A 26092-nucleotide genomic window follows, 5' to 3' on the forward strand; every position below is an offset into this window, starting at 1 on the left:
CGAATGTTGATTTATTTTCCTTGGCCACAGCATGCAAATCCGAGGCGATTCGAGTCGAGTCGAGGCGTAGCTTTCTTTTGGGGCACTTGTCTAATGCGTAAATTACATGGCAAACGATGAGGCGAGAAGCGTTAGGCGGCCACAAAAACAGACGAGCATGCGACGTGTGGCCATTTTCGAGTGCTGCAAATTAAAGCGACATAATGCCAATGAAACTCTCGTCTTGCTGTATCTGTATCTGTATATCTGGCTGTGTGTTTGTGCTCGTATCTGCTGATGTTTCTTTCTGCGGCAACTGTGCAACTGTCGACGATTGGATTGGCATACAAAACAACTGCAGATACATTATGCGAGATACTGGCTGGCGTTGAGCTGGAGGCAAAAACAAACACATAAATAAAAAGCAAAATTAAAGTGAAATTTTCTTTCCTCCATTGCCGCCTGCCGCCTACCGTAAACTAGTTAATTTTCTATTTTACTCCAATTTGAGTCGCGGCGGCTGCGGCTGCGGCTCTTGATGCGCTTGCTTTCGACCACTTGGACGCCATCTTAAATGGTGTTGTTGATTAGCCAGCCACCCCCTACCCACCTGCCACCTGCACATGCAACGAAGCTTGCAATGTCCCCCCCTAATAATTTTCAATATGAAATGAAACCTTCTGCCTGGCTTAAGAGTAGGCCTTTAAATCTACCTTAAATGAGTCAAATGAAGCAGCCGGAGAAGGAGCATCTATTGTCACAAAGCAATTACCAGCGGCTGTCCATCTCCCCTCTACTATACGTGTGTGTGTGTGTTTGTGTGTGCTGGTAGGTAAATAGCTAACTGCTGGTTAAGTACGTTGACAAACAGCCAGGCCAGAGCCAACACAAGCTCTGCCCGACGCCAGCGGCCGCGACTGCGACGCCTCGTCTCTGCCGGGGGGCATCTCTCGGCAGCCACTTCGGCTATGGGTATGGGTATGGGTATGGCTTTGCGGCCAGTACAGGTTGCAGCCGATGCGCTTCATCGTCTTCGTATCCGTCGTGCTGATGATTTAAATTCTAAGCTCGGCTACCGTCTCCGTTACTGGCCGAATGAGTGGTGGGGAGGGGAGGGACAGGGACACCCGAGTGACCACTCGCATTGCGTTAAAGCGTCAACATCGTATCCAGCGTCGTTGTCGCTGTCGTTGTCGTCGCTGCTGCTGCTGCTGCTGCTCTGCTGGCCGGGAATAAAACTCGATCCGCGTGCGTCTTCTAGCCACAGTTTACCGGTTGCCTTCTGACCGACAGATCGAACAAGCCAATCGAGCGCAGTGCAGTCATTCAAGTGAACAAAAACCCAACAACAGAGATTCAGGGACGGCACTCACAGGCAGTGCACAGATACAGATACAGATACGAGTAGAAAGGATAACTCCGCCAGTGTCAAGTGCAGTTTGTGAATTGATTCGAAATCAATCAAGCAATCAAGCAATCAAGCAATCAATCATGTTCAAGTTCGTGTGCCTATTCGCGCTGATCGCCTCAACGGCGGCAGCCGCCTCCGAGGCGGACAGTCTGCTGACCAGTGCCCTGAAAATGGTCAAGGACTGCGGTGATCGATCGATGGTATTGTGCATGAAGGTAACGAAATGCCCCAAGCCCAACCCCCCAAAAACAAAAGGATAACACAATCCCTCAAACACTTCCCTTCCCCCTACCACCACACACATAGGAACGGGCCCTGCACTATTTCGACACGGAGAACGGCGATGTGAGGCTGACCGAGGGCATTGCTCTGGTGAAGACAGACGACATACCCGTGGGACGATCACTGAACGACATCCAGCTGCCCGAGGAGGTGGAGTCGCGGGAGGCCGAGGTCGACTCGCTGCTGGTGGAGCGTGTGGCCCGCTTCTTTGGCACCCATACCCTGCAGTTCAAGGTGCCCAAGGACTCCATCCAGGACATGCAGCGCGTTCTCGAGGAGTGTAAGTATCTGTCGCTGACACACACTGTCTGATCACACATAAATCAATCGATCGATCGATCGATTCACTGGCCTATCTGGTTAGCGAACATGTTACCAATTTGGGTTACTAATGCATCGACCAGTTTGCGCAGGCAGATGGCAGTCTCAGTCCCAGTCTCAGTCCCAGTCTGAGTCCCAGTCCCAGTCTTAGAGCAAATCCTGTTTTCACTGTTAAATTCAAGTCACATTGAGGTCATCCTGCTGGCTGATTCCACACGATCTAGCGGTGCATTGACAGTCAGTCCCAGTCCCAGACCCAGATGGAGTCTCAGGCTCATGCTCATGCTCAGGCTCAGACCAAGCCAGGCAACTCGTTGCTGCTGCTACTGCTGCTGCTGCTGCTGCTGCTGTTATTAATTGCTCTCTAGTTAGCCAGTTGGACTTACTTTCTTTTCTACGATCCATGATCCGTGATCCGCTGACTGCTGCAATTTCCGATTTCTAAACGCAGCCAGCCACATAGAAAGCTGCCGATCCTGTTCGCTTATTAATTATCTGTGTGCTCCAGTTGCTAATTAGCGGTCAGCGCAATCTCAAACGACTTTGATTAAGCGAAAGTAAATCATTATGCTAATTTCTGCATCTGCTTCTGCTTCTGTATCTTTTTATCTTTAGCCCGCGGCAAGAAGAAGGAGAAGAAGAAGTACCTGATGCCTCTGCTGTTGCTGTTCAAGCTGAAGATGGCCGCCCTGCTGCCCCTGGCCATTGGCTTCCTGGCACTGATCTCATTCAAGGCTTTGGTCATCGGCAAGATCGCCCTGCTGCTGTCGGGCATCATCGGGCTGAAGAAGCTGCTGGAGTCCAAGAAGGAGAACTACGAGGTGGTGGCGCATCCGCACTACGAGCACGAGCACAGCTACGGACGGTCCCTGCCCGGCGGCGGCGAGGCTCAGAACTTGGCCTACGCGGCGTACAAGCAATAAGCAAATAGCCAAAAAGCCAATCCTGCAGCAACACAAAAAGCAATATTCAGTGCAATACACAGAAGGCGAAAATGGGAAATCAGAGAGAGAGAAACAGAGAGAGAGAGAGATAGCTTGGAGAAAGCTGAACGGAGAATGAAGAACGGAGAATAGAGCTCGATGGCTCGTTTAATTTATTCTATTTATTTAATTTATTTGTATAGCATAGTTCATGCAAAGCTTACACATAAGGCGCCATCATCTGCAACTGTTACACGGGAGAGCGAATTGTTCAAAATAAGTCCAAATACCCCCCATAGGGAATAAGTTCAAAAAATTTCGGGGGCTGAGGAGGCTGAGGAGGATTTCACGAGGAGTTGGTCCGGGGCTCTGTTTCTTGGGGGCCTTTGCGCGGCCTTTGCCTTAATTTTAAAGTACTCACTCAAGTGACTGTAACTTTTGTATTAATACTCAGAGCTTTACTATTTACTACATGACTACTTTAACGCTTTACGCTTAACTTAACTTAACTCAACTCCAAACTAAAACTAAACTAATCTAAACTTAACTACTTAAACTTTGAACTGCTGCTAGTCGCAGGCCACTCGGGAGGTGTCCAGCCAGCCCTCGCCCTTCGTCTCGCTGCCACCTCTTTATCAACCGCAAGAACCACTCCAATGAAAATCAACAAATCAATAAAAGAAATCCTGCATTTATCACGAATCGATGTTTTGTATTTGGAATATTGCGCATACGCAACTTGTGCTCAGCGTGGAGTTTTCGTGCGAAATGCTTTCACTCTTTCACCAACTATGGCAATCGAGGCCAGTGATATCAATTGCATGTGCGACACACAAAATCATGGCCGCGGCCGCGGCCGGGGATGCGGCCGGTGCAGAGCAGAGCAGAGCAGAGCAGAAAGAAACGGCAAATTTCACTTGAGCCACCGAGGCGTAGCCAGGCCACGAAACATTCAGCAACAAACAGAAACACACTCGCAGGCAGTTTCGGATGCACAATCAAAGCGAGAGAAGACGTGCAGCCAGTTAGTAGTTAGTCCCATCCCACATGGGACCAGTCAGCCGGCCGGCTGGCTGAGTTTCTTCCTGCTGCCCCGCACTCTGTGTCGGCGTATTCGCGTATTCAATGTCGCTCCAGAAAGCACACTCGAAAAATCTAATGAAAGTTGCGACCTGCTTTTTGCATTTGCAATGCAACACGTACGCCCATCCACCGCCAATCCCCGAGCTCTGCGCGATTGGGTGTGTGCACAATGTCAATGAGATGGACAAGGGCGATGGACATGGGCAGAGCTTATGGTACGGGGGGGACTTCCTGCACTCCGCCTTGGGTCGGGGGGGACTGGGAGAGCACGCCCCGAGCTGCAATTTATGGCCGTCGGCATTTGGCATATAAATGGCCAAAACAGCCAAAAGTCTGCCCGCTCGCTCGTATATCTTCTCAACTATTTGTGAACAATGTTCGGCTGCCGGCTGCCTGCTGCAGCCCAGCCGCAACTGGCCGTGAATTTCAAGTATTGTCGGTGAAAGTGTTTATTAATACAATTTCTTTTTTGTCTTTGTGTGAATTGCAATTGGAAATTTATTGAGCAGCCGGCACACACTGCTGCTCCGACATCACCCCCATCCTCACCATCATCCTCATCTCACACCATTGCCATTCCCAGCTCAGAGTTGTGTACAATATGTATATAAAACGTCAAACTTTTGCCACATACTTTCGAAATGGCAAAAATTACAAAAGTTTTCGCGTCAACCGCAAACATTAAACCGTAAATCTAATACCGAAAATCCTGCGAATAGCCAAATCAAGCCCCAAAGCCGGAAAGGGGACGGTGCATGAAAAGTTTACGCGCTCAGTTTGTCTGCTGTTTCATTAGTGGGCAAAAAGGTAGAGAGCGCCAGCACCACCTCTCGAAATGGCGTTGAGGTGTCAGACACTTTTGGTGTCTCAAATTTCTCCGCGCCACCCTCAGGGTAGGGGCTTACCCTACCACCCAAGTTATTTGTGGTTGGGCTGCCGTCCAAACTCTACCTCTTGACGTGCTGGCAACACCAAACTTTTTACTCAGCTTTAGCATCGACAGCCCGCAAGTAGGCAAGCCTTTTTTCTGTCAGTCTCTGCGGTGTGCATTACTTTTGATACCCTTCGTTTGTGACTCGACTCTCGACTCTTCACCCACGCAGTTGACAAAGGTGGAAGCATTTCTATTACTTGTTCGTGGAAGCATATATTTTTAAGGAATGTTCTCATTTCAAAGTTTATTTATAAACTTTGTCCTTCAACTTTGATATTAAGGGAATGATAGGAATATATATGTACATATGTATATAGCAGCAGCGCAGCGTAATAACTCCCCGTCTGATACCTTGATATATCTCGGCTAAGCTCTTTCCTCTTTCTTGTTTGCTTGTTTGTTTGTTTATTTGTTTATTGGCTTGGCTTGCCGCAATTTTCAGGTGATTTTCCGTGTAAACGATGGAACATTTCTGGTAATTCTGTGAACGCCTCCCCATTTGTTTAATAGGCGAACATTAGCGGGCATGGTAATTGGGAATTTTCCAAAAGGGTCCCAGCTGTGGCCGTCTACCATTTCATAATTTGTGTGGAATAACTCCATTACATAACGATCGAGATGTGCGAAAAATTTTGGCCACAAGTCGACGCAGCTTTGGGTCGTCGTGTGCACTGACCATGACCATGCCGGCACGGCTCCCATAACACCAACAACAACAACAGCAGCAGCAACAAAACAGAGATGATCAGAAGAAGACGAAGACGCAGAGCCAGGCCAGCCGACCACTTGGCGTTGATGTAAAACAATTTCCGTTATTGGGCCATGTGCAAAAAAAAAAAACAAAATGTGGGTGAACTGAATGGGGAGTAAATTTTGGCCGAAACTGAAAACTGATTATTGTATAACTAGATGAGGTCGGTCCGGAAGATATAAAACCGGGGGGTCAGCCGGCCATCGGGCTCAGTTGAGATTCAAGCACTTGACCAACATGTCGCCACATTACCCGTGCTGTGTTCTGTTGTTTGTCGGCCTGCTGCAGCTCCAGCTTAGAGGCATTGCTGGCAGTGACAATGACTTCTCCCACGTTGGCTCCGCGGAGCTGCAGCAGTTCAAGCAGTGTGTCCGTGGCGCCAGTGGCCAGCGGCCAAGACTGAGCGAGTGCCTGGGCCGTTCAGCCCTCAACTTCATACAGCGTGTAGAGGACAGTGATAATGTGAGTTTTGTGGACGATTTTGTGACGGTGAAGAGTGACTCTGTGGCAGCGGCGGGCAGATCGCTGGCCAATGTGCTGGACACCGATCCGGTTGACTTCCGAGGGATACTCGAGAACGCCGGCGCCGTCATGGGACAGCGCAGTCTCGAGTGGCACATGGACGGCCTCTATCCCGGACTGATGTTCAAGATCGGACCCACCACAGATGCCAACAGTGTGGCTGAGTTTGTTCTGGACGGTGCAGGGGTGCAGGGGGAGCGACAGTTTGGCTACGAAGAGCCGTCCACCGGTAAGGGAATATATTTCAATCTAAACAAACAAAATTCGTGGCTTATCTTTGGTTTCTTCTCTCTCTCTGCAGGTCGTCTGTTGGCCAAGCAATATCTTTTGCCCTTTCTGCTGGGCCTGAAGTTCAATCTGGTGGCTCTGGTGCCCCTGCTATTTGCTGCCATCTGCTTGCTGCTCAAGAAATCTCTGTTCCTAGTCAAGCTGGCGGTATATGTCAGCAGCTTCCTGGGCCTGGGCGGAGTCGTCAGCTCGTTGGGCGGCTTGGGCGGATTGGGTGGCTTGGGTGGCGGTCTTGGCGGCTTCAGCAGCTTTGGGGGTGGCTCCAACTTTGGCTTCCAGGGCCATCGACCTATTGGCCACTTTCCCGGCAAGACCACAGTCTTTGGCCATGGCGACGAGCTCCACCATCAGCAGCACCAGCAGCAGCAGCACTACGATGTGCATGAGACCTCACCATACCGTCGCAGCGAGCGTAAAGTACGCTTCGAGCAGCCCCGCGCCGCAGAGACATCATCTGCTGCCCCCACGCCTCATTCACCCACCGACGATCGCTTCTATGACTTTGAACAGCAGCGCAGGCCGAGCAGCAAGCTTCTGGCGGCCAGTGCAGAGCAAAAGGCAGCCGTCGCGGCGGACACCTTGATGAGAAACTTCCACAGCGCCAGCGTATCCGCAGGAATGCAGGGCTGGCAGGCCGTGGACGTGCGATCGCTGTAGGGAGTACTGAGCCTATGTCTTAGCCCAATTAATATTAGTTAAGCTACAACTAGAGTACGACTGTACAGCTGTGAGTGCTTTCCACAAAAATGAAAGTTTACTTATCCCCAAAAGAGATGTTCTGTTCGGTTTCAGATTTCAGTTTTCGGTTGCGTCACGGTTCAGCACGCCTGCCATCGAGAGGTCGCCTCTGTTTCTGCCGAAAACTTTTCTTATTCGATTCCTATCAAAAGTGCCTCTGCCTGGCGGTGTCGTGCTTTGACAAGCACTTTAATTGGCACTCCACCCCAGAGCCCAGAAGGGGCCGCAGAGCCCTCTATAAATACTGGAACGGAGTAGCATCTTGGGCTATTTGAAGTTCAAGCGGAGTCGCGTTCGCTCAAAGAAGCTCCGCAGCAGAGAATCAAATATGTGGCGTGTGTTCCTGGTGCAGTGCGTCGTCGTGGGCAGCAGCTCCACCGTCCTGGCCAACACGCAAGAGGGAAATGGCGCAGCTTCCCGATGGAGCCCCCACAGTCTGGGCCGAATAATGGCACAGTGTCTGGGCGGTGCGGAGGTGTGGCACTGCCTGGGCTCCGAAGGCGAGCGATTGCTGGAGGCGGCTGCTCGCGACAACAGCTCCTGGCAGATCAGCGACTATCTGAGCATTGAGCCGCCAGCGGAGCCACATGGCACAGCCCGCAGCGATGGTGGAGCGGAGTCTGGACTGGCCGGCAGGCTGCTGCAGTTGGTGCAGGGACGGGCGCTGCGTGTTCAACTTCCCAGGGAGCTGACCATATCGAATGCCATCGATGACTTTGGCACTCAACTGGGCTTTGATCAAGGTACTTATTCGCTCGTAGATGATAAACTCGATAAGATTGTGGGAGGATTTGGATTGGGTAGTTTTGATGGGCTTCAGACCACAGCCGATAAAGATAAGCACAAAAAGAAGAAGAAAAAGTCAAAGAAAAAGAAGAAGAAGAAGGATAAAGATTCAAAGAAGAAGAAGAAGGCTAAGAAAAAGAAGAAGAAAGAGAAAAAATCGAAGAAAAAAAAGAAGAAAGACAAAGACAAGATTAAAAATAAATATAAAAAAAACTGCTCCAACAAAACAGGTCGCAAGAAGAAGGACAAAGATAAGCACATGGCCATGATGGGCGGCATGATCATGATAGCGACCGTGGCCCAAATGTTCCTCGGAAAGGTAATCCTCATCGCCGGCGCCGCCTTCATAATGGCCAAAATAGCCCTCGTCATATCACTGCTGGTGAGTAACGCCCACCAAGGCACAGGCACACCACAGAACAGGTGGCCCAATCACAATTCATTGGCGCTCCGCCTCTATTTGCAGGGCAGTCTAAAAAAGGGATCGAGTGGCCACAGTGGTAGCGCCCCGGAGCATGTGATTGTCACCAGTTCGGGCGCGGGGTCGGGCCACAGCCACGAAAGCGGCTGGCACCGCAGCATGCCCACCCACGACTACAGCTCCAGTCAGCTGGAGCAGATCGAAGAGCCATCCCATGCCCAAGATCAGGGATACCAGGCCTACGAGATGGAAACACTGAAGAGGCGCCAATCCAACCATCAGCCCCGTCCAGTAGCGACGATCCCAACGCGTGGATTTCTCTAGTTTTTATTTTTAATGTATCTTGCTGTAGTAAATGTAATAACTATGATAAAACTAAACTTAAACTGGAGGGCTTTCGGGCGAACGAATGTAAATACAATGTCATGCAGATTGAAGCTAAGCGATAGATTGATCTTTGGTTGAGTATTTGCTCTGGACGGTAGGTAGGATCTTATCGCGACACCTTGGTCAAAGTCGATGCAGCAGCCGGAGAGCCGCCGGCCTGTGGCATCCGGGCCTGGTAGGCTTTGTCCTGCATCATCATCTCGTCGTCGATGCTGCGATGGTAGGAGCCGCCGCCGGAATCATGGCCGCCCGAATCGTACTCGCCCTGATGGCTGGACGAATAGGTGTGGCTCTGCTGGACCTGCGGGTGCTTCACGATCTCGTAGGTGGTCTTCTCGCCGCCGTCGTGGCCGACGAGCTTCTTCAGTCCGATGATGGCGCTGATGATGAGCGCTATCTTGCCCACAATCAGAGCCTTGCCAGCCACAATGGCGATCGAGTGATAGGCCATCTTCAGGATGGCCGTCTTCAGCAGAACGGCGGCGATGAAGGGTCCCAGATACTTCTTGTCGTCGCCCTTCTTCTTGCGCCCCTCGCTTTCGCTGTCGCCGTCCTTGCTGGACAGGAAGTAGCCCAGGAGTGACTGCAGCCAGTCCTGGCTGTTCCGCTCCCCGAAGTGCAGCAGTCGCGGCAAGGTTCACCTGCAGCTGGTGGCTGTGCACGAAGCCAAGGAAGCGCTCCAGCAGCAGGGCGTCCAAACTCTTGCCGGACATGTGCTCCAGATCGCGATTGTTCAGCTGACTCTCGGCAATGCTGGCGCGGCCGGTGCGCGTGTCTTGGGCCGCAGCAGCAGCCGCAGCCGCACTCTCCCGCCTCACCAGGTTAACGCCATCCACAATGCTGAGCTGCTGCACCTTGAGTGCGCGCCCCAGCAGTCGGGCGCCCTGCACTTTGCAGCACCAAAAAATATCCTCGCTATCCGCGCACTGGCCATACACATGGCGCACGGTCCGCAGCAGTCCGCTCTCCCCAGTGGCCGAGGTGGAGGAGGCAGAGGAGTTGGTGGCGTTCAGTTCCAGCGCCCAGCTGGTTCGGTGGGCCTGGAACGTGGCCAGCAGCAGGGCTATAAGCAGACCCAGGCGCGAATCCATTGTGTCCATATGCCTGATCCTTGTGTTCCTTTTTCGCACTATCTCTCGCTCTCTCTCTCTCAATCGTGATGCTGCTGCAAACTCTCTTAGCCAACTGATCTTGTGCGCCAGTTTGTCCATCAAATTTATACACTTCACCTTGCCACAATTAGCCAGGCAGCCGTTGCATCCAGTTTTGCTTTTGCTGCCACTGCCACTGCCACCGCATCGCTGGTGGCTATTTAGAGCGTAATATGCATGATAACTGCTGCCTGCCGCTTTGGTTTAGACTGAAGCAAGGCTTCGCTGCAGATTTAGTGCAATTGCTGGCGGCAAGCAAGCCATCGCCATCGCCATCAAGCAGCCAACGGACCAATTGCTTGGCGCATTGCCGCAATTAGCCTGATCTTGGCAATTATTTTGAATCTTTATATTGCCGAGCAGTGCTCGTGGTGCACCCGGTCTGGCCTAATGATTTTTTTCCACCGCCTTCGACGCCCACTTTCATCGGCAAGCTGGCTGTGAAAAAAAATGGGCGAGAGCTTTGCTCTACTCATCCAAGGCTTTCGGTTGTCTCGGCTTTCGTTCCGTTTCCACACGCAACGATTTTGGCATACATATTTATCAGACACGCGCTGCGCTGCGCTGCATAGAAACCGAAATGAATGCTGAATCGGTGGAAAATTGTAGAATCGCAGCGCAGCGCAGCCCAATCTGTCGCCACTTGCAGGAAAGCCAATGAAAGTGGCTGCCGAGTGCAGCCAGGAATTATCCTGCAGCGATTCGAATCAGTGATTGAAGTGCCAAGAAGAAGAAAGCATGAAGTGGCATGACCATTGAATGGAATTAGTTATGCACAGATTTTGTGCCATTTCAATCAAAAGAACTAACTTCGCAGCCTTAACTTTAGGTTTATCCCACACTTTGCAACCCAACCAGATTATAGGGGATTATAATCCCTTGCTGCAGCTGAAATACTGTTAAGCCACTGGGCCACACCCACACTCCAAGAAAAATATAAACAGGAAATATGAATAGATAGATTAAATCTATGGGGTTTTAAATACAAACATAGTAAAATTAAATTGAATTGAATACACAAAAATGTATACAAAAGTATTTTATTATTTAATTATTAAATATATAACACTCTAAAAAATATATAATATTTTTAAATTGTATAAAATATATTTAAAAACATAGTAAAATTAAATAGAATTGAAAAAACACAATTGTACACAAAAGCATTTTAATATTTAATATTTTATTTAGATATATAACACTCCAAAAAAAAAATATAATATTTTTAAATTGCATAAAATATATTTTATTTATTTAATGGGATATTAACTGGAAATATGGCTAGATCAAACATTCGGGGCTTTAAATAAAAACATATTAGAATTAAATAGAATTCAATAAACACAAATGTATATTTTAATATTTAATATTTTATTTAAACATATAACACTCTACAAAAAAATATAATATTATAAATTGTATGAAATATATTTAATGTAAATATTAAAATAATATCAAATGGATTTCTTTTAAATATGAAAATTAATGGTAAAATGTAAATTAAAACAATATATTTTTACTTTTTCCGCTTTCTGTAAATTGGTATATCTAAGTGTAAGTAAAAAATCGAATCTCAGTGCCTTTTTCTCTGGGTACTTCACACTGCAGCGTTTTACTGCCCCTCCCCCACGGCACCACTGTCGTCGGCAATGGGTAGTTTTCTTGGTTTCTTTGCATTCTGCAAATATTTGCTCTTACCTCTTCCAAAACGAATTTTATGCTTCTGCTTGGCAAACACGTACCTACACTCCCCATGTGTAAATATGTACCTACATACACACACACACAGGTATGTACATATGTAATATGGAATAATAAAATTTAGCCGCTCTTAATTTGGGGCATTGTCTGTGATGGGCTAGCACGTAGTCACACTTTTTAATTAAGTTATTAAATTATTCTTAGCCCAGTTATTGCTAACTCAGTTACACAGGAAAATAAAAGCTGAAGCAGGAAAGCATGAAATAAATTAATAAATAAATAAATGTAGGAAAACCGGTCCAAAAGCTGGATTTGTCTGTCTAAAATAAGGCATACTTTTGGGCTGCTTGGAGAAATGTGAAAGTATTTGCGGCAGCGCATCTGGATTTTCGCTCAGTGTGGCACCCTGCACTGCAGTGCACTGTGGCAACTGGCAACTGGCAACCGAACAACAAACGGAGCAACACCTTCGCTTCGCATCGCATCGCGGCATGCATAATTTATGCCAAACGCTTTTCATTTATGAAATATTAATTACAAAAACCACGCTGACGAACATCTAATGATGGGATTTGCAAGTTTATCTCAGCGCAACATGCCACGGACACTCGGCACGGACACGAAAAGTGTAAATTGCTTTTTCCCCCTGTTTGGCTTATTTTCTGACGGGAAAGTGGCCTGACACAAATGTACACATGCACATACATCAATTTATGATTTGTTTGTTCTACAGCTACAGGACAAACAATGTACCGAATACTGACTGTGGCCAAACACTTGCCGCTGCATAATGGGCCATCGATAATTTATGATAATTCACGTTTGGCTTACACGCAATCCCATCCCGTGCTAATGGCCGAAAACGCCTGGCCGGCCAGTGGCAAGCTACCGATTGGCAGTAATTGGCATTTTGTGTTAGCAGCAAGCAAACAAACAAAACGCTCCGCTTAGCTTAGCTTAGCTCTGACTGCCAGCCAGCCCAGCGATCGATAGAAACAAACAACTGTGGCAACGAACCCTCTGCCACGATCGGCACGAAACTTTTACCCGACTCCTCTGGCGATTTATTTGGCCTTTGTTTTACCGTTTCACCCACCCGGCTCGTCTCATCTCGTCTCGGCTCGGCTCAATGGGGCAGAATACACAATTCTATGTGTTGCAGGCTGGGAAACTTTTTTTGTTTCGATTCGATTCAATGCTGCTGCGCACCGACAAAAACAATTGCATAAAAGAAAAGCTTCGGTGTGTGTTGTGCCTCTGTTTCGGATTCAGTTTTTCTCGCCGGCAAAAATTTTTCACTTTCACTTTGTGTTGACATCTGATTCGCCGTCGCCGTCGCCCCCGCCAAAGCTGGCAATCTTCAGACGATGTGGGCGCCCGCGCACAGGTTGAGATTGCCCCAGGCAGAGGCAGAGCCACAGTCACAGCCACAGCCAGAGTTGGAGTCCCACCCCCACCGCACTCTCTTCAATCAAATTAAGTGCTGGAGGCCAATTACGTTTCACTCTGACCCCAGACACAACAACTGATGAACTGCACCGCAGCGTGGAAAGCCGGACTCCGTGACTATCGGATCCGATCAGATCCGACCGGCCGACGTCCAGCTGTCTTGATGAATTTATTATACCTTTTGCCAGCACAGCACACCGACTTGTCCAAGCTTAAACGCAAAGTATCTATCCAAAATTATACATTTGTTTGTTTGCTTTTTTCCCTGCACAATAAAAACCATTTTCACTTGCCCTCAGCAGGAGAACTCCTCAGCCACGTCAATTCAATTTTATGCTTAATATTTCGTTTAGTCCTATGGCCCAAAAGCCAGATAGCACATTATAAATCTGTTGGGCCTTGCGTTTGCCCAACTGGAGCGAAATAGAAAGAAAAAATATATATGTATAGCCTAAATTTCGTTAAAAAAATTTCAATTTAAATTTGCCTCCGGCAACCGTCATGGAACTTGCGCCGAGCCGCATTCCACTCGTACTTTTATATTTTTATGCTGATTTAACTAGCTGCGAAATGCTGCTTCGTGTTTGTTTGTGGCACCATGTCCCCAGCGGGGGCATGTCCTTGTTAGAGCATATTTTGTTGTTAGCCATGTTTAAAAATATAACTCTCGCGCATAATTCAATTCGGCGCATAACACTCAATTATGGCCATGCCAGCAGAACACTCACTCGGGCATGGGTGGGGAATGGCTGCCAGAGTCTGTCGAACATTTTTGCGGTGAAATTTTTGGGAACTGGCAGGGAGGGGAGACCTTGGTCTCTCATACGAGTATGAATGGAAATGCAAAGTTCACAGTCATGTTAAATGCCAATCAAGATGGTTAGGGGGGGGGCCAAGCCAAGCCAAGTCATCGACGTGGCTGCGACTGGCGCTGGAAAAGCTGGAAAAGTCGGCATCTGCTCATCAATCAACGTGGCATGCCACAGCGGCAACAATAACAGCTTTGACATTGCCATTGAAGAAAGCGACGTGAAGCCAAGAGATTTCAACAGGCATCCCCAAAAACAGCAGCATCACATTAAACATTTTCGTTGGCCACATTTTAAGTGAATTTAATGCCCTGGCATTGTCACTCCAGGCCACAGGCAAAGATTCTCCACTCCACTCCACATCAGTCTGTGTGCGTCCATGTCCATGTCCATGGCCATGTCCATGTCCATGTCCACATCCATGTCAGGCTGTCGGGCAAAACAAAATTTCATTTCATTGTTCACATTATAATAATTTGGTCGCTTTTTCCAGTCCGTCGCAATTGTTGCGTTGCAGACATCTGGTGCCCGGGGCGGATACTTAATCCTCGGAACAAATCTCACTTGAAGAATTTGCGCAAATAAATCACAATTTGAATATTATTTTGGACTGAACAAGTGCGTTTTCGGGGTCGGCCTTCGGTGGTTGACAAATGACCCAGACTTAACCCCTTGCCATCTACCGTGCCGTACCTTTTGTCTCAAAAATTATTTGTCTCCGGTTCAATGCCCTTGAAGGCGGCCCGACGACACCGACGACGACTGGCCATGGATGATAAATTGAACGCAAGGCGAACGTGACAACGTGGCCGAAAAAAGTGAAAGCATCGGAAGCGGAGAGAAAATACTAGCCCAGGAATGGACCAGGGACCAGGGACCAGCCACAAACTACCAGCCACCAGCCAGTTTTGGCAACCTTTACCATGGCCGCCTGGGGACCGGCAACAGGGGCAGCGGCAGCCAGCACTAGAGTAGAGTTCACTGCACGGCCTGGTGCATGTAAACATGCCAAGCGGAATCAAGATATATTCGGCAGGTAGTAGGGGCAGATGCTGTTGTCTGTCTTGCCATGAGATGCCCGAAATGGCAACCACCCAACCACATTCGCTGAAACTTTCATGGCAGCGCAGCGAAGGGCGTAGAGTTCCAGTGGCGCACCCGACTCTTTCAATTCGATTGTCATTTGCAGGGATTTGATGTCCCCAATTAGACACAAACCCATTGGGGTTGAGTGGCCGGCCATTACGCACTTTCCCGTTGTAAGCTGCAACACATGAGAATTTAATTGTCAGGCTCGGCACACGGCACATTAATGTGGCGTGTCATTGGTCAGCGGTCGGTCAGTTTTCTGCAATTGAAGACGCGGTCTTGTGGCGGTCAACATCTGCAACATCTCTGCCACTCTCTATTGGCCGGGGAGAGAGGCGCCAAAGAAAGCGAAAAGCAACGCATAATAAACGCTAACGGTAATAGTAATGAGAAAATGCTTATCTACCATCCAGTGAACTCAGCATATGGGCTCAGACATAGCTGTATCGTATCTATCCATCTATCATCTTTCTCTGGCCAAAGACAGTTGGCCGAACTGTCTCTGGCAGTGATGGATAACGAAGCCCTTTGCATGAGACATAGACACTTTAGTACATTAAAACTGCAAGTGAAAAGATGGGTGTTAACCCATTGATTGGTCTGACATACCGCCAATTGGGAGTAGCACTCCAAGCCATTAGCTTTGCTGACACGCGACAGCTGTAAAAAAAAAACAAAACAAAAACGCAAGTGCATTTTTCCTCTTAGCTCCCAAAGCAGGTCTAACGCTTAAATAAATTGTTAGCAAATTAAATGAAAATCAACAACAACAAACAACAAAATATTGGCTCGTGACTGTCGTGCCGGAGCGGAGCGAAGAGGATGGGATGTCCAGGCTGAATGGCCAGCTGGACCAGTGTTTGGATGGATGCTTGACGCGCATACGGGGACTGCGGAAAGCTGTCGGCTTATCGCGCCCGTCAGCACTGATCCCATATAAAAGTTAATTAGCGTGAGATTTGTGCGAGCGGCAAGCGGTAAACTTTGATTAGCGTCAATGTAGCGTCAAGACAAGCGATAAAAGCCAGCAACAAAAACAACAGCAACAACTACGGCTCTGAAAAGTATATAAAAACCGCACACACACATACAACACTCACAGGTATTTTCTTTTCGCTTTCTTTTGTTTGGGAAAATTGCAATTTTTATTGCACAAAGTTGGGCTGTGAACAAACACAGCCCCCAGACCCCCCGGCGGCATGGAATTGAAATAGAAAGTTAGTTGCGGGCTCAGAGGCGAGTCGGTGTAGGGTCGGGTCAGTTCGGGTTCTAGCCGAAAAAACGAAAGTTAATTGGCCCCGCACATCGCACTTCGCACTGCCAGCATTTAACCCGCCAAAGGTTTTCGCACTTCGCTACGCTCAAGAATTTAGAACAATCTCGTGTTGTTGTTGTTGTTGTTGCTGTTGTTTTTGTTTTAGTTCCTCTGGTTAGCTGTTGGTTTTTTACTTTCTCTGGCTGTAAGCTGAAAAATTTCACACACACTTAAGCCAAGCCGCAACAACTTCCAGCCGAACCAACTGCAGCTGTGCTGTGGTTGCAGCCGCTGCCATAGTTGTTGTTGTTTAATAAAGTGCAATTCTTCTTTTAATTTTGTGAAGCCTAATCGTTGTGGCCGTCTAGCTTTAAGAGGGTATAGTAGATCCTAGCAGACGTTGGAGTCTTCTCAGATGTGACTCAAGCTTTGAAGAATTTATTTCTTTAACTGGCGGAAAAGTTGGCACAGCCAAATGGTAGCAGGTTCACATGTACTAAATATTACAGCCAAATATTATTTAAATACGTTTTACATAGCTATCACAGGAACAATCAATCTGAAAGCGTATGCAAAGCTTCGGCTTCGAAGCTGTCCATTTTCTTATGTTTTTATTTTGTTTCTCTCGACCGCAAAGTGGCACGGAAAAACTTTGTGAAAAATCTTTCGGCCAAGAGAAAAGTGCAAGGCGTGGCAAATGACGACAGGGACAGACAGAGACAGTGACAGTGACAGCGCCTTGGCCGCGGGACTGAGGAAGCAGACAATGGAGCTCTTAAGGCTGATGTTGCTGTTGTTGCTGCTGCTGTTGTTGCTGCTGTTGTTGCTGTCGCATGGCCTTGCCCGTGGAAACCGCAGTGGCACGGCACGCAGAGGAAGAAGACAATTGAAATTGTTTCACATGCGCTTAAGCAGCTCAAGAGATATGGCTGGTTGATATGGATATGGGTATGAATATATGTACGTGTGTGTCATGTGCACATACTGCAGCAGCGCTGTCAGACAGACCAGACCCATGGGGGCACGGATGCGGATGTTTTTTGGGTGGAGTCGGTGTTGCCGTTGTGCAGCTGCTGCACCCGCATATTAAGAAGGAAAATCTTGCATTTGGGTCCATTGTGTGCAAGGGTAGCCGTCGGGGGCGCCGTGACGGACATTTTGACAGCTCGACTTAGAAACGCAACACAAACAATGAGGCACTCTAGACGAATAGTGGAGAGAGTGGAATGGCAAGAGGTGGAGCGAAGAAAAGAATTTTATTCCAAAATGTCGAGTAAAATATAATTGATGGCTTCAAATGTTCACCGGCGATGATGGACACAGCATTTTATTTGTCCAATTATATTCAAAATATTTTATATTTTATATTGCACCCAAATTGGGGTCTTGGGAACTTAAATTTTACTGAAAAAACAGAACAAAATAAAATATTCCCCACCTAATCGGATAGCTACATAAGTACATACAAATTATAATCCCTTTTAATGAACTTATTTTTTCGGTGCTCAAAAGGAGCTTTTTTCACTCCCACCCCCCCACTTTCTGGTTGAGTGCCTCCTGTCAGAGTCCCAGAAATGTTTCTTGTGGGCTTGTGGCATTCATAATGCCTCCCCAGCTGAGGAGCGCGGCTGCGGCCAGTGAACCCCGCAACATTTTAGTTCTTTATTGCTCATCAGGCGATACTTAAACGGATACAAAGCTGCAAGTAAATACTCGTAAATACTTCTTGCCACCTCAACGAAACCGAACCCAAGTGCTTTATGCTTTATTTAGGTACATGCCCCGTGCCACTGACCGTGCCCGGGGTCGACGCTGTCCCCGCTGGGCAGTGAAAGTGGCGTGAAAAAGGCGGCAATCGAAGATATCTAAATAAGTAGCCGAGAAAGCAGCAGGCAGCAGTGAAAAAGATACTTTGCCAAAGTGCCGAGATTTAAAGTGTGATGCTGTGGCATGCCACAGGCAGGGCAGCCATCCAGTAGCCGCCTCGCCCATTAGTCGCAAATCTATGCTGCCGGCTGGGCATTAATTTTCCTGTTTATTAGTTGGAAAATTGGCCCTGAGCCCGGGGCATGGCAGCGGGCTCATATCCCTTTTTTAGGTGGCCTGCCAAAACGTGCCACATAAACTGATCCACTGGCAGGTTTTGGACAAGTAAAAGCTTCATTCAGAATTAAGCAAAATGCATTTTCCACGCTTTTCTTTTTCTGTTGAACTTTTTGGTGAAACGTTTTGTTTTTGCAGCAGCAGCAGCAGCCCAGCGATAAACCACAGCTTTCTTTCCGCTTGCAGTGAGAGCCATGTGTGTAAATGCCGCACGTTCTAAATATCTGATAGATGATAGTCCCAGGTACTAGATACAAGGCCAGATACTATTGCCATCTCATGCAGCAGCAGCAGCGGCAACATCGGCAGCATCGGCAATTTCCCTACTCGTACACTGCAAATGACGGCAAGTCATTTGCCTGGCCCCTGACCCTCTGCCCTGGCTCCATTGCATATCATCGTCACGGGGCCTAGATAGTATTGGCCACCCGTAGCGGAGGGCCATTAACACCCTCTCTGCCCGGGGCATTTGCATAATAAAAAAAGGAAATGGCCATTTGCAAATGTGTAGTAGCTGACAATGACTTTCTTTATGGCCAAAATCGAATGGCGAAAATTGCTGAATGCCAAATTGAAATTAAAGTGTCAACGGCAACGGCAATGCCAACGGCAGCAGCAGCGGCGGGATCAGCAATGGCAGTGCCTGATGGCCAAAACTCAACAACAACAAAAAAGTGAACTCCAACCAAAAACCACTAATGCAACTAATATATTTGGCCATAAACATCGAAAGCGATGCGATGGCGGGCTGGCTGGAAAAACTCGTCGAAACTCGTTGGAAATGCTGTTGGACTTCGCCTTCGCATTCGTCTTTCTTGTTTCCAGTCTGCCTGGCTATTGGGCTCTGGTTCATTGAAGAGACTGCGGCAATGATCATTAAGCCAGCGAACCCATATTCCCAGCAGTGGAAATTGGTAGCCAAGCACGAGCTGCAGCTCAGCCACGAAGAGCGGCCACGAAGCCGGCAACGAGTACGAAGAAGAAAATCCAAACTGTGATTAAGTCGGCGGCACAGTGCGACGCTTTGGAGCGGCTGTAGCTGCGACTGGCACTGGCACTGGGGCTGGGGCGAAAGAAAGAAAGGTCTATAAAAGAATAAAGCGCGCCAAGGCTGGGCATCAGTTTGATTTGAACTAGCAGCCAGTGCAAGACCAGACTTGAGAGCTCCTGGCCAACAGCTACCAGCAGAGCTGCAGCTTCCAGTGACTGACTCCTCCGACTATCAAGCCCCCGAGCTAGCTCCAAGGATTAACCAAGCAGCTGTCTGTCGCGTCGTGTGCCGCGTGTCGTGTTGGTAGTGAAGTGTGCGAGACGAGAAGAGAAGTGAAGTGAACAGAATGACATTCAAGCAACGGCATCTGCATCCGCTGAGCCTGCTCACCCTCTGCCTGTGCCTGTGCCTCGCCAGCAGATGCGAGGCGGGCACCGAGCAGATAAGCAATTTGTCAGCCGCCAGCGGTGGCAGTGGCGCCACACAGAGTGCCGGGGCACGCACCTTGCTGCGCGTTTACGATGAGTGCACCCGTGCCGAGGCCGGATTCGTGCCATGCCTCAAGAAGAAGGCCATCTCCTTCATTGATCGCCTTGCCCCCATCGATGCCATAAACGTGGCCGACGGCATCAAGCTGGTGCGCCTGGAGTCGGCGGCCCCACATCCCGCCGCCGCCGCCGCCGCTGCCACCAGTGAGAACGAGCTGCTGGAATCCTCGCTGCCACGTTCGGGCAGTGAACGCGACGCCAAGCTGACGAACATGCTCACCGAGCGCCTCAGCTACTTCTTCAATGGCCATTCGCTGCAGGTCAGCTTCCCCAAGCTGACATCCGATGAGATTGGACGTGGTCTCGAGGAAGGTAAGACGAAGGCGGCACAGCCCCATCCGCATGGGCATCACTTTCAGTGGGCGGTCTAATTACTGTTACCGCTAATACCCCAGTATGCATTGCGCGTAACAGTGACATAATTTGACTCTGGCTCTGACTCTGCCTGTGGCTGTGGACTGTAACACTGGCGCTGGCGCTCGCTCTGGCTTCAGTAATTGCTGGCTCCCCGGGAGGCGGTTATTAGAGCCGAGCGCCCCATGATAATGATTTTAAAGTATATCTTTGCCAATGACATTGGCAACTGCATCGTCTGCAACCGCTGAATGGCCCACTTCCTTGCTTATCAAGCCTAGCCTGTACATTGGCCTGCCATTGTATTGTATTGTATGTTAAGAGGGTGAGTTGCTGCTGGGAAAATGCGCAATTGTTTCTATTTTCCCTCTTTTATAACGCACACACGAGAAAACCCGTTCGGCAACTGAGGAATGACCCAGAAAACCTAAGCAACGACATCGGGCCAGACAGACAGACAGACAGAGTAGCAGTACCGACAGCGATGACAAAAATGTCAGGCCAGAATTTCGTGTTGTCCAAAAAAAAAAAGCGACATAAAATAAACATGACTTGCGAGGAAAGTTTGGCAGAACATAACGAATACTCAATGCTCTTGTAAGCTACCATCAGATACAGATATTGCCTTGGCTACCCCACAAATGTTACAGATTTTTCCATTTAATTATTTCTCTACTTTCTTTGTGCTATACCAAAACTGAAGCAACATTAGCTATGCCATGCCCTTCTAGGGTGGCAGGGTAGGGAAAACGATGAGCAAAAACTAAGCCACGCTTGGATGTCATGACCATGTCAAATGGAATGAAAGTGGCCAACCCGACCACGTTTCTCTGCGGGCCATGTAAAACACGACTCCTCGACCAGGCCAAATCTTTATTTTCCATTGCCATTGGCATGGCGGCATTTCCATTTTTATTTTTATTTAAAGCTGCCAGTTCAGCGGTTTGGCTCTTGAATCAATTACAAATTTGACACGAGCACTTAGAGCTGGTTGCTGCTTGCTGCTTGCTGCATGCAGCATGTTGCATCCACATCAAGATTTATCCATTGCAATGAAAAGTGAACTTACTTTCACGCCACATGCATTTTTCTCTTACTTTCAAATCATTGATCAATATCTTTTAATCGATACGCGGCCGACTGCCAGTTGGCCAACACTTTCCCAAATGGCAAGACCATTTTTGGCCAACCTGCCGAGAGCTGGTTATGACAGCGGCAGCGCCACATCCAGCTCATCCATTTGTTGGGCCACATTAGCACGGACACTTTCGGCCGTCTCATTGCCCCCCCTCCAAATGCAATGCAATTTTCCCCCTACATGCAGGTGAAATCGGACGGAGTGTCCCTAATGACTGCAGCAAAAAATGAAAGCCACACACGCTGCCGCAGTGCCGCAGTGCCACAGCTACCCCAAACTCCAGCAAGTAGCTGGGAAAATATTCTCACACAGCCTTTGGTAATTGAGCTGCTGCTGGCACTTTCACCATCTTGGGAGTTTCTGCCGCAGTAGGAGTAGGAGTCGGAGTCAGAGTAGGAGTAGGAGTCAGAGTCGAGGCTGTACCGCAGACGTAGTCGGAGATCTGAGGCCGTAGTAGGAAAAGGAAAATTATTAAAGACCAAATACGTTTCTTCTCTCTCTCTCTTCGCAGGTCGCGGCAAAATGAAGAAAATGATGGGCATGATGATGATGGGCATGGCTATGAAAATGATGGGCATGATCCCCATTGCCATGGGCGCCCTATACATACTGGCTGGCAAGGCGCTGATCGTCTCGAAGATTGCCCTGCTGCTGGCGGGTATCATTGGCCTCAAGAAGCTCATGTCGGGCAAATCGTCGGGCGGCGGCAGCTCCGGCTGGTCATCGGGTGGCGGCGGAGGCGGCGGGGGCGGTGGCTGGTCATCGGGCGGCGGTGGAGGTGGAGGCGGAGGCGGTGGCTGGGACAGGCGCTCCCTAAACGAGGCCCAGGAAATGGCGTACCGTGCCCACAAAGAGAAATTGGCGCATCCACAGCTATACCATCAGCAGCAGCAGCAGCAGCAGCAGCAGCTGCAGCCGCTGCATCCGAAATCGGCGGCGGCTGCACAGGTGACCAAGTCATAGGACGACGGTCATGTGAACACAATCTAGGGGGCTTCTAGGGAATAGCTGCATTTATCTTGTGGATAAATTACAAGCAGACGGGCGCCAAGGCACACGGATTGTAATTACGCGTAGATACTACATATATACATACACACATAATCGTAATCGTAATCGTATATATATATATAAATAACTCTCTTTTTGCACTTGCACTCGGGCAGACAAGAAGACAAGAAGACATTGATGATGCGCTTGCAACGGTTAACTCTCCGCCCAGTGGCACCTATGGATACAGCGCCTGAAATGTATCTAGAACGTGCGTTCCCACTGTGGCCGCATGCAGTTCATTCTAATGATTAGTATTCGCTTTAAATCGATTATGTTTTGTTGGTAATGCCACTATATGTAGTGCACTCTTCTCTGCTCTCTACTCTGCTCTGCTCTGTTCCGCTCTGATCTGATCTGCTCTGCCACCGTTTTCCCCTTCTCAGCATTTGAATTTACTGTTAACCATCTGCCCAGAGCTCTGAACTCTGCCTCTGCCTCTGTACTATGCACTCTTTCTGTGGCTCTCTCTCTCTCTCTCTATATATATTTCTCACTGCTAACTGCACTTTTCAATTACTTCTCGTACTTCCGCCTCTGCGCAGTCAACTCTACTTCCAGCTACATACCGTACATCTCCATCATCTCATTCTGCCAGCGCGCACACACACATTAATCTTAGCTTGTCTCTAGCTGTATGTCGTGTCTAAGTGTAATAATTTATTTATTTAACTTATTTATTTCGTAGCGCATAAGTGTAAATCGCATGTAAGCAGCAAAGTTTGTAAGAAACATAAAAGTTGAAAAAAATATATAAACACACACAATTAGTAAATGATTTTCATTCAAAATTATGCCATGGCCCGCACACTTAAAGGTTGGCTCTGCTTAAAGGTAAAGTGCCAGTCCTGTCTACTTCCGGCATACTACTTTCGTTGTTCCGTTGCTCTAGTTTGCCCTATTAAACATGTACATACACATAACCGACATCCATAAACTCCACTCCACAAAGTGCGAGTGTCCCTGGGTATTTGTCCCAATTTTGTTAGCCTTATGGCCCACGTTTATGGCTCTCTTCTTGCTGTCTGCCAGAGATTTCCCAGATACAAGACGGACCAAAGTTCAACTGTGTAAACATTTGCACGACATGAAGACCCAAGCCCAAGTCAAGGAGAAAACTTTGCCTCAGCTTTCAGCGGCAACAAGAAGTAAGTACAAGTATTCTCCCCCTGGACTTAATCACAATTGGGCAAATGTCTGAGCACAACCTACATATTGGAGAGCTGATTGCAAGGCAACGGAGCCAGCATTGGATTGAGCCAAATGAATCATCATCCAATTAGTCGAATCCAGGCTTGCTGCTCCTGTGGCTCCTGGCGTCATATGTTGAGCAAAATTTAGTTATTTTAGCGTAGATTAAAAATAAACCTGATGAGAAGACAAACTCCTTGAATACACATGCGAGTATTTGTCTTCAGGCATGGCCTTCGACTGAAAGAAAGCACAAATAAAATTTCTATAAATTCCAGGATAAAAAAGCACACACTAAACATATAATAAAATCAACCTTAATTCCATATGCGGCCTTCAATTTGACTTGTATTTGCATTATATATAAAAAGTGGTGCTTTAATTGCAGTTTGAATTTATTGTCGCCATTAATGGAAGGTAGGGGAAACCTGAATTTCAGTGGATATTCTTCTCATCATCTCAAGCAGTTTAGACCCTCACTAAAGCACACAATTAACAGTAATTAATTAATGTAAATCTGATTAGAATGTTACAAGAAGGGCCCTCACAAATTAATGACTAAATAATATCCACTAAAATTGACAAGGTCAAAGAAAAGTAGACGCATTTGTTTAAATTATTTTTGTCGTATTTATTGACTTTTGCTTTTATTGGTCAGACGTCGCGCAGTCTAAAGATCCAATCGGAAACTAGTTTCGCTAATTTGGGGATGAATTCGAATAAACAGACGCTTCATGGAAGATTTCATGCAGGTACAGGTAAACGGGTTTATATCTGGACTATAGCTAAATGGAACGGAACGCAACTCGGAGAATTGGCAAACGAAAGCAGTGGGTGCTCACTTCTTCTTCCACCATCCGGACTGACTGCCGTGCCCGCCGCCGTAGCTACCGCCGTAACTACCGCCGTAGCTACCACCATATCCTCCCCCATATCCTCCACCATATCCTCCACCACCAGCGCTATGAGTGGTTGTGATGACCTTGTAGACATCCACGCGAGAGCCGCCATGACCGCCTCCATAGCCGCCTCCATAGCCGCCGCCATAGCCGCCTCCATAGCTTCCGCCAGAGCTATAGCCACCGCCATAGCCTCCTCCGGAGCTATAGCCACCACCGCCATAGCCTCCGCCGGAGCTATAGCCACCGCCGCCATAGCCTCCTCCGTGGCCGCCATCAATGGTGTTGATCACTTTGACTATCTGGACATTACCGCCGCCGCCACCACCACCGTATCCTCCCCCAGATCCACCGCCGTATCCACCGCCATAGCCACCGCCACTGCCTCCGCCTCCCTTCAGCAGTTCCAGCAGTCCTGCGTTTGTGGTTGCCAGAGTGGCGGCTAGGGCCAAGACACATACAAAGAACTGTGCAGGACGAAACGTATTTTGGTTAGTTTTTGGGTATATCCTCTGGGAGCGCCGCCTCCTTCCGGTCATCGCTCACTCACTTTCATTGTAGACAACGAACGAACGCACACAAAGCGCAAGTAGAACTAATGCCAAATGCCAAACGCTTTTCGGTTTAATAGTCGTTCAAAGCCGCTCGACCAACCAGCAACCACAATAAAGGTGTTTCGGTGAGCGATTAAATGTCGCACACGCTCCGCCGACAAAGCCAAGGCCTTTGAGTCACTCAAGTGGCTCTTGGTAATGGAGACAGAACCACTGCAGCGCCCTGGAGGTGTCTGCTTGGCCCGGTCCCGGGTGCTGTCCGAAAATTTAATTTATGATTTCCATTATGTCGGGGCGTAGGAAGAGTTCTGATTTCTGAACTAGTTTTATACCGCACAGAGCCAATCCCCGATGCGCAGGCAATGAGACAGCATAATTTGGTAGTGGAGAAGCAACTAAAAGTCGCTCCACAGGGCAAAAAAAAAAAACAAAAACTGCAAGGCTAGAGAGCCAGACTGGAGAGCGCGGCTAGTCCGAGTTGTTAGCTCATCAAATCAGCAGCCCAGCAACAAAAGCAGCCAGCAGCATGCAAATGTTAGGTAATAAAAAATTAAATGATTAAATTGACTTAAGCTAGCTTGATTCATGCATGCTGTGTGCTGGACCAATCTTTGTGATCTTTGAATTGGCAACACACAAAGCCAACTGAACTACGGACTTAAGTGCATGTTTGAGCTTCTATTATGATGACTCTTCTTTAGACACAATCAATCATATCAAGCTGTTAATGGCCATGGAGCAAAAGCAATTTCAATTGGGCAGAGCTGCCGCTCGAGTGTGCCATTATCAATGCCCTCGAACAGAATTCCATTATCGTGGTAAGCTACCTCCATCCATCGTCTTCTAATAGAAAAACAAAGCCAAAAGAAATACGAACAAGCTATGCTTTCAGCATCCATAAGTCTTCTTGGGCTGAACTGCACTTCTAGCGAATCCAATGCGCCTACGCGTGTCCCTGCCTCAATACAATCCAAGACATGCACT

At 48.2% G+C, this 26092-nt stretch overlaps 6 protein-coding genes across 7 annotated transcripts; 4 read left to right on the top strand and 2 right to left on the bottom strand.

The window, feature by feature from the left end:
- Positions 1–1456: 1456 nt before the first annotated feature.
- Positions 1457–3612, top strand: LOC111072956. The gene is made up of 3 exons (XM_022365045.2): positions 1457–1605; positions 1697–1952; positions 2609–3612. Exons 1-3 carry the CDS (start codon positions 1471–1473, stop codon positions 2914–2916), a joined length of 699 nt encoding a protein of 232 aa, XP_022220737.1. The 5' UTR covers positions 1457–1470; the 3' UTR covers positions 2917–3612.
- Positions 3613–5921: 2309 nt separating this feature from the next.
- LOC121404258 lies at positions 5922–7151 on the top strand. The gene is made up of 2 exons (XM_041593586.1): positions 5922–6435; positions 6508–7151. The coding sequence occupies exons 1-2, from the start codon at positions 5922–5924 to the stop codon at positions 7149–7151; spliced, it is 1158 nt and encodes a 385-aa protein (XP_041449520.1).
- Positions 7152–7560: 409 nt separating this feature from the next.
- On the top strand, positions 7561–8763 carry LOC111072970. The gene is made up of 3 exons (XM_022365067.2): positions 7561–7975; positions 8249–8400; positions 8485–8763. The coding sequence occupies exons 1-3, from the start codon at positions 7561–7563 to the stop codon at positions 8761–8763; spliced, it is 846 nt and encodes a 281-aa protein (XP_022220759.2).
- Positions 8764–8932: 169 nt separating this feature from the next.
- On the bottom strand, positions 8933–9917 carry LOC111072971. Its single transcript, XM_041593587.1, has 2 exons — positions 9468–9917; positions 8933–9409 (listed from the first exon to the last, which is right to left on the bottom strand). The coding sequence occupies exons 1-2, from the start codon at positions 9915–9917 to the stop codon at positions 8933–8935; spliced, it is 927 nt and encodes a 308-aa protein (XP_041449521.1).
- A 9601-nt stretch (positions 9918–19518) lies between these two features.
- Positions 19519–22401, top strand: LOC111072993. Its single transcript, XM_022365099.2, has 2 exons — positions 19519–20234; positions 21926–22401. Exons 1-2 carry the CDS (start codon positions 19721–19723, stop codon positions 22375–22377), a joined length of 966 nt encoding a protein of 321 aa, XP_022220791.2. The 5' UTR covers positions 19519–19720; the 3' UTR covers positions 22378–22401.
- Positions 22402–24271: 1870 nt separating this feature from the next.
- Positions 24272–25203, bottom strand: LOC111072983 (acanthoscurrin-1). Of its 2 annotated transcripts, XM_041593578.1 has the most exons (3): positions 25105–25203; positions 24739–25021; positions 24272–24708 (listed from the first exon to the last, which is right to left on the bottom strand). In XM_041593578.1, exons 1-3 carry the CDS (start codon positions 25108–25110, stop codon positions 24494–24496), a joined length of 504 nt encoding a protein of 167 aa, XP_041449512.1. In that variant the 5' UTR covers positions 25111–25203; the 3' UTR covers positions 24272–24493. The 2 variants fall into 2 exon arrangements, with proteins under 2 accessions (XP_041449512.1, XP_022220776.2); XM_022365084.2 differs by having other exon boundaries at positions 24272–25021.
- Positions 25204–26092: the final 889 nt, after the last annotated feature.

Source organism: Drosophila obscura, unplaced genomic scaffold, assembly GCF_018151105.1.
Source record: "Drosophila obscura isolate BZ-5 IFL unplaced genomic scaffold, ASM1815110v1 contig_192, whole genome shotgun sequence".
Classification (NCBI taxonomy): Eukaryota; Metazoa; Arthropoda; class Insecta; order Diptera; family Drosophilidae; genus Drosophila; species Drosophila obscura.

Bases quoted from the DNA above. Each gene is read 5' to 3' on its own strand.
- LOC111072993 (XM_022365099.2), top strand. From the start codon at position 19,721: ATGACATTCAAGCAACGGCATCTGCATCCGCTGAGCCTGCTCACCCTC. The intron at 20,235-21,925 runs GTAAGACGAAGG...CTCTCTTCGCAG, and splicing joins TGGACGTGGTCTCGAGGAAG to GTCGCGGCAAAATGAAGAAA.
- LOC111072956 (XM_022365045.2), top strand. From the start codon at position 1,471: ATGTTCAAGTTCGTGTGCCTATTCGCGCTGATCGCCTCAACGGCGGCA. The intron at 1,606-1,696 runs GTAACGAAATGC...CCACACACATAG, and splicing joins CGATGGTATTGTGCATGAAG to GAACGGGCCCTGCACTATTT. The intron at 1,953-2,608 runs GTAAGTATCTGT...TTTTATCTTTAG, and splicing joins GCAGCGCGTTCTCGAGGAGT to CCCGCGGCAAGAAGAAGGAG.
- LOC111072970 (XM_022365067.2), top strand. From the start codon at position 7,561: ATGTGGCGTGTGTTCCTGGTGCAGTGCGTCGTCGTGGGCAGCAGCTCC. The intron at 7,976-8,248 runs GTACTTATTCGC...CCAACAAAACAG, and splicing joins TCAACTGGGCTTTGATCAAG to GTCGCAAGAAGAAGGACAAA. The intron at 8,401-8,484 runs GTGAGTAACGCC...CTCTATTTGCAG, and splicing joins CCCTCGTCATATCACTGCTG to GGCAGTCTAAAAAAGGGATC.
- LOC121404258 (XM_041593586.1), top strand. From the start codon at position 5,922: ATGTCGCCACATTACCCGTGCTGTGTTCTGTTGTTTGTCGGCCTGCTG. The intron at 6,436-6,507 runs GTAAGGGAATAT...CTCTCTCTGCAG, and splicing joins CTACGAAGAGCCGTCCACCG to GTCGTCTGTTGGCCAAGCAA.
- LOC111072971 (XM_041593587.1), bottom strand. From the start codon at position 9,917: ATGGATTCGCGCCTGGGTCTGCTTATAGCCCTGCTGCTGGCCACGTTC. The intron at 9,410-9,467 runs GTGAACCTTGCC...GACTGGCTGCAG, and splicing joins TGCACAGCCACCAGCTGCAG to TCACTCCTGGGCTACTTCCT.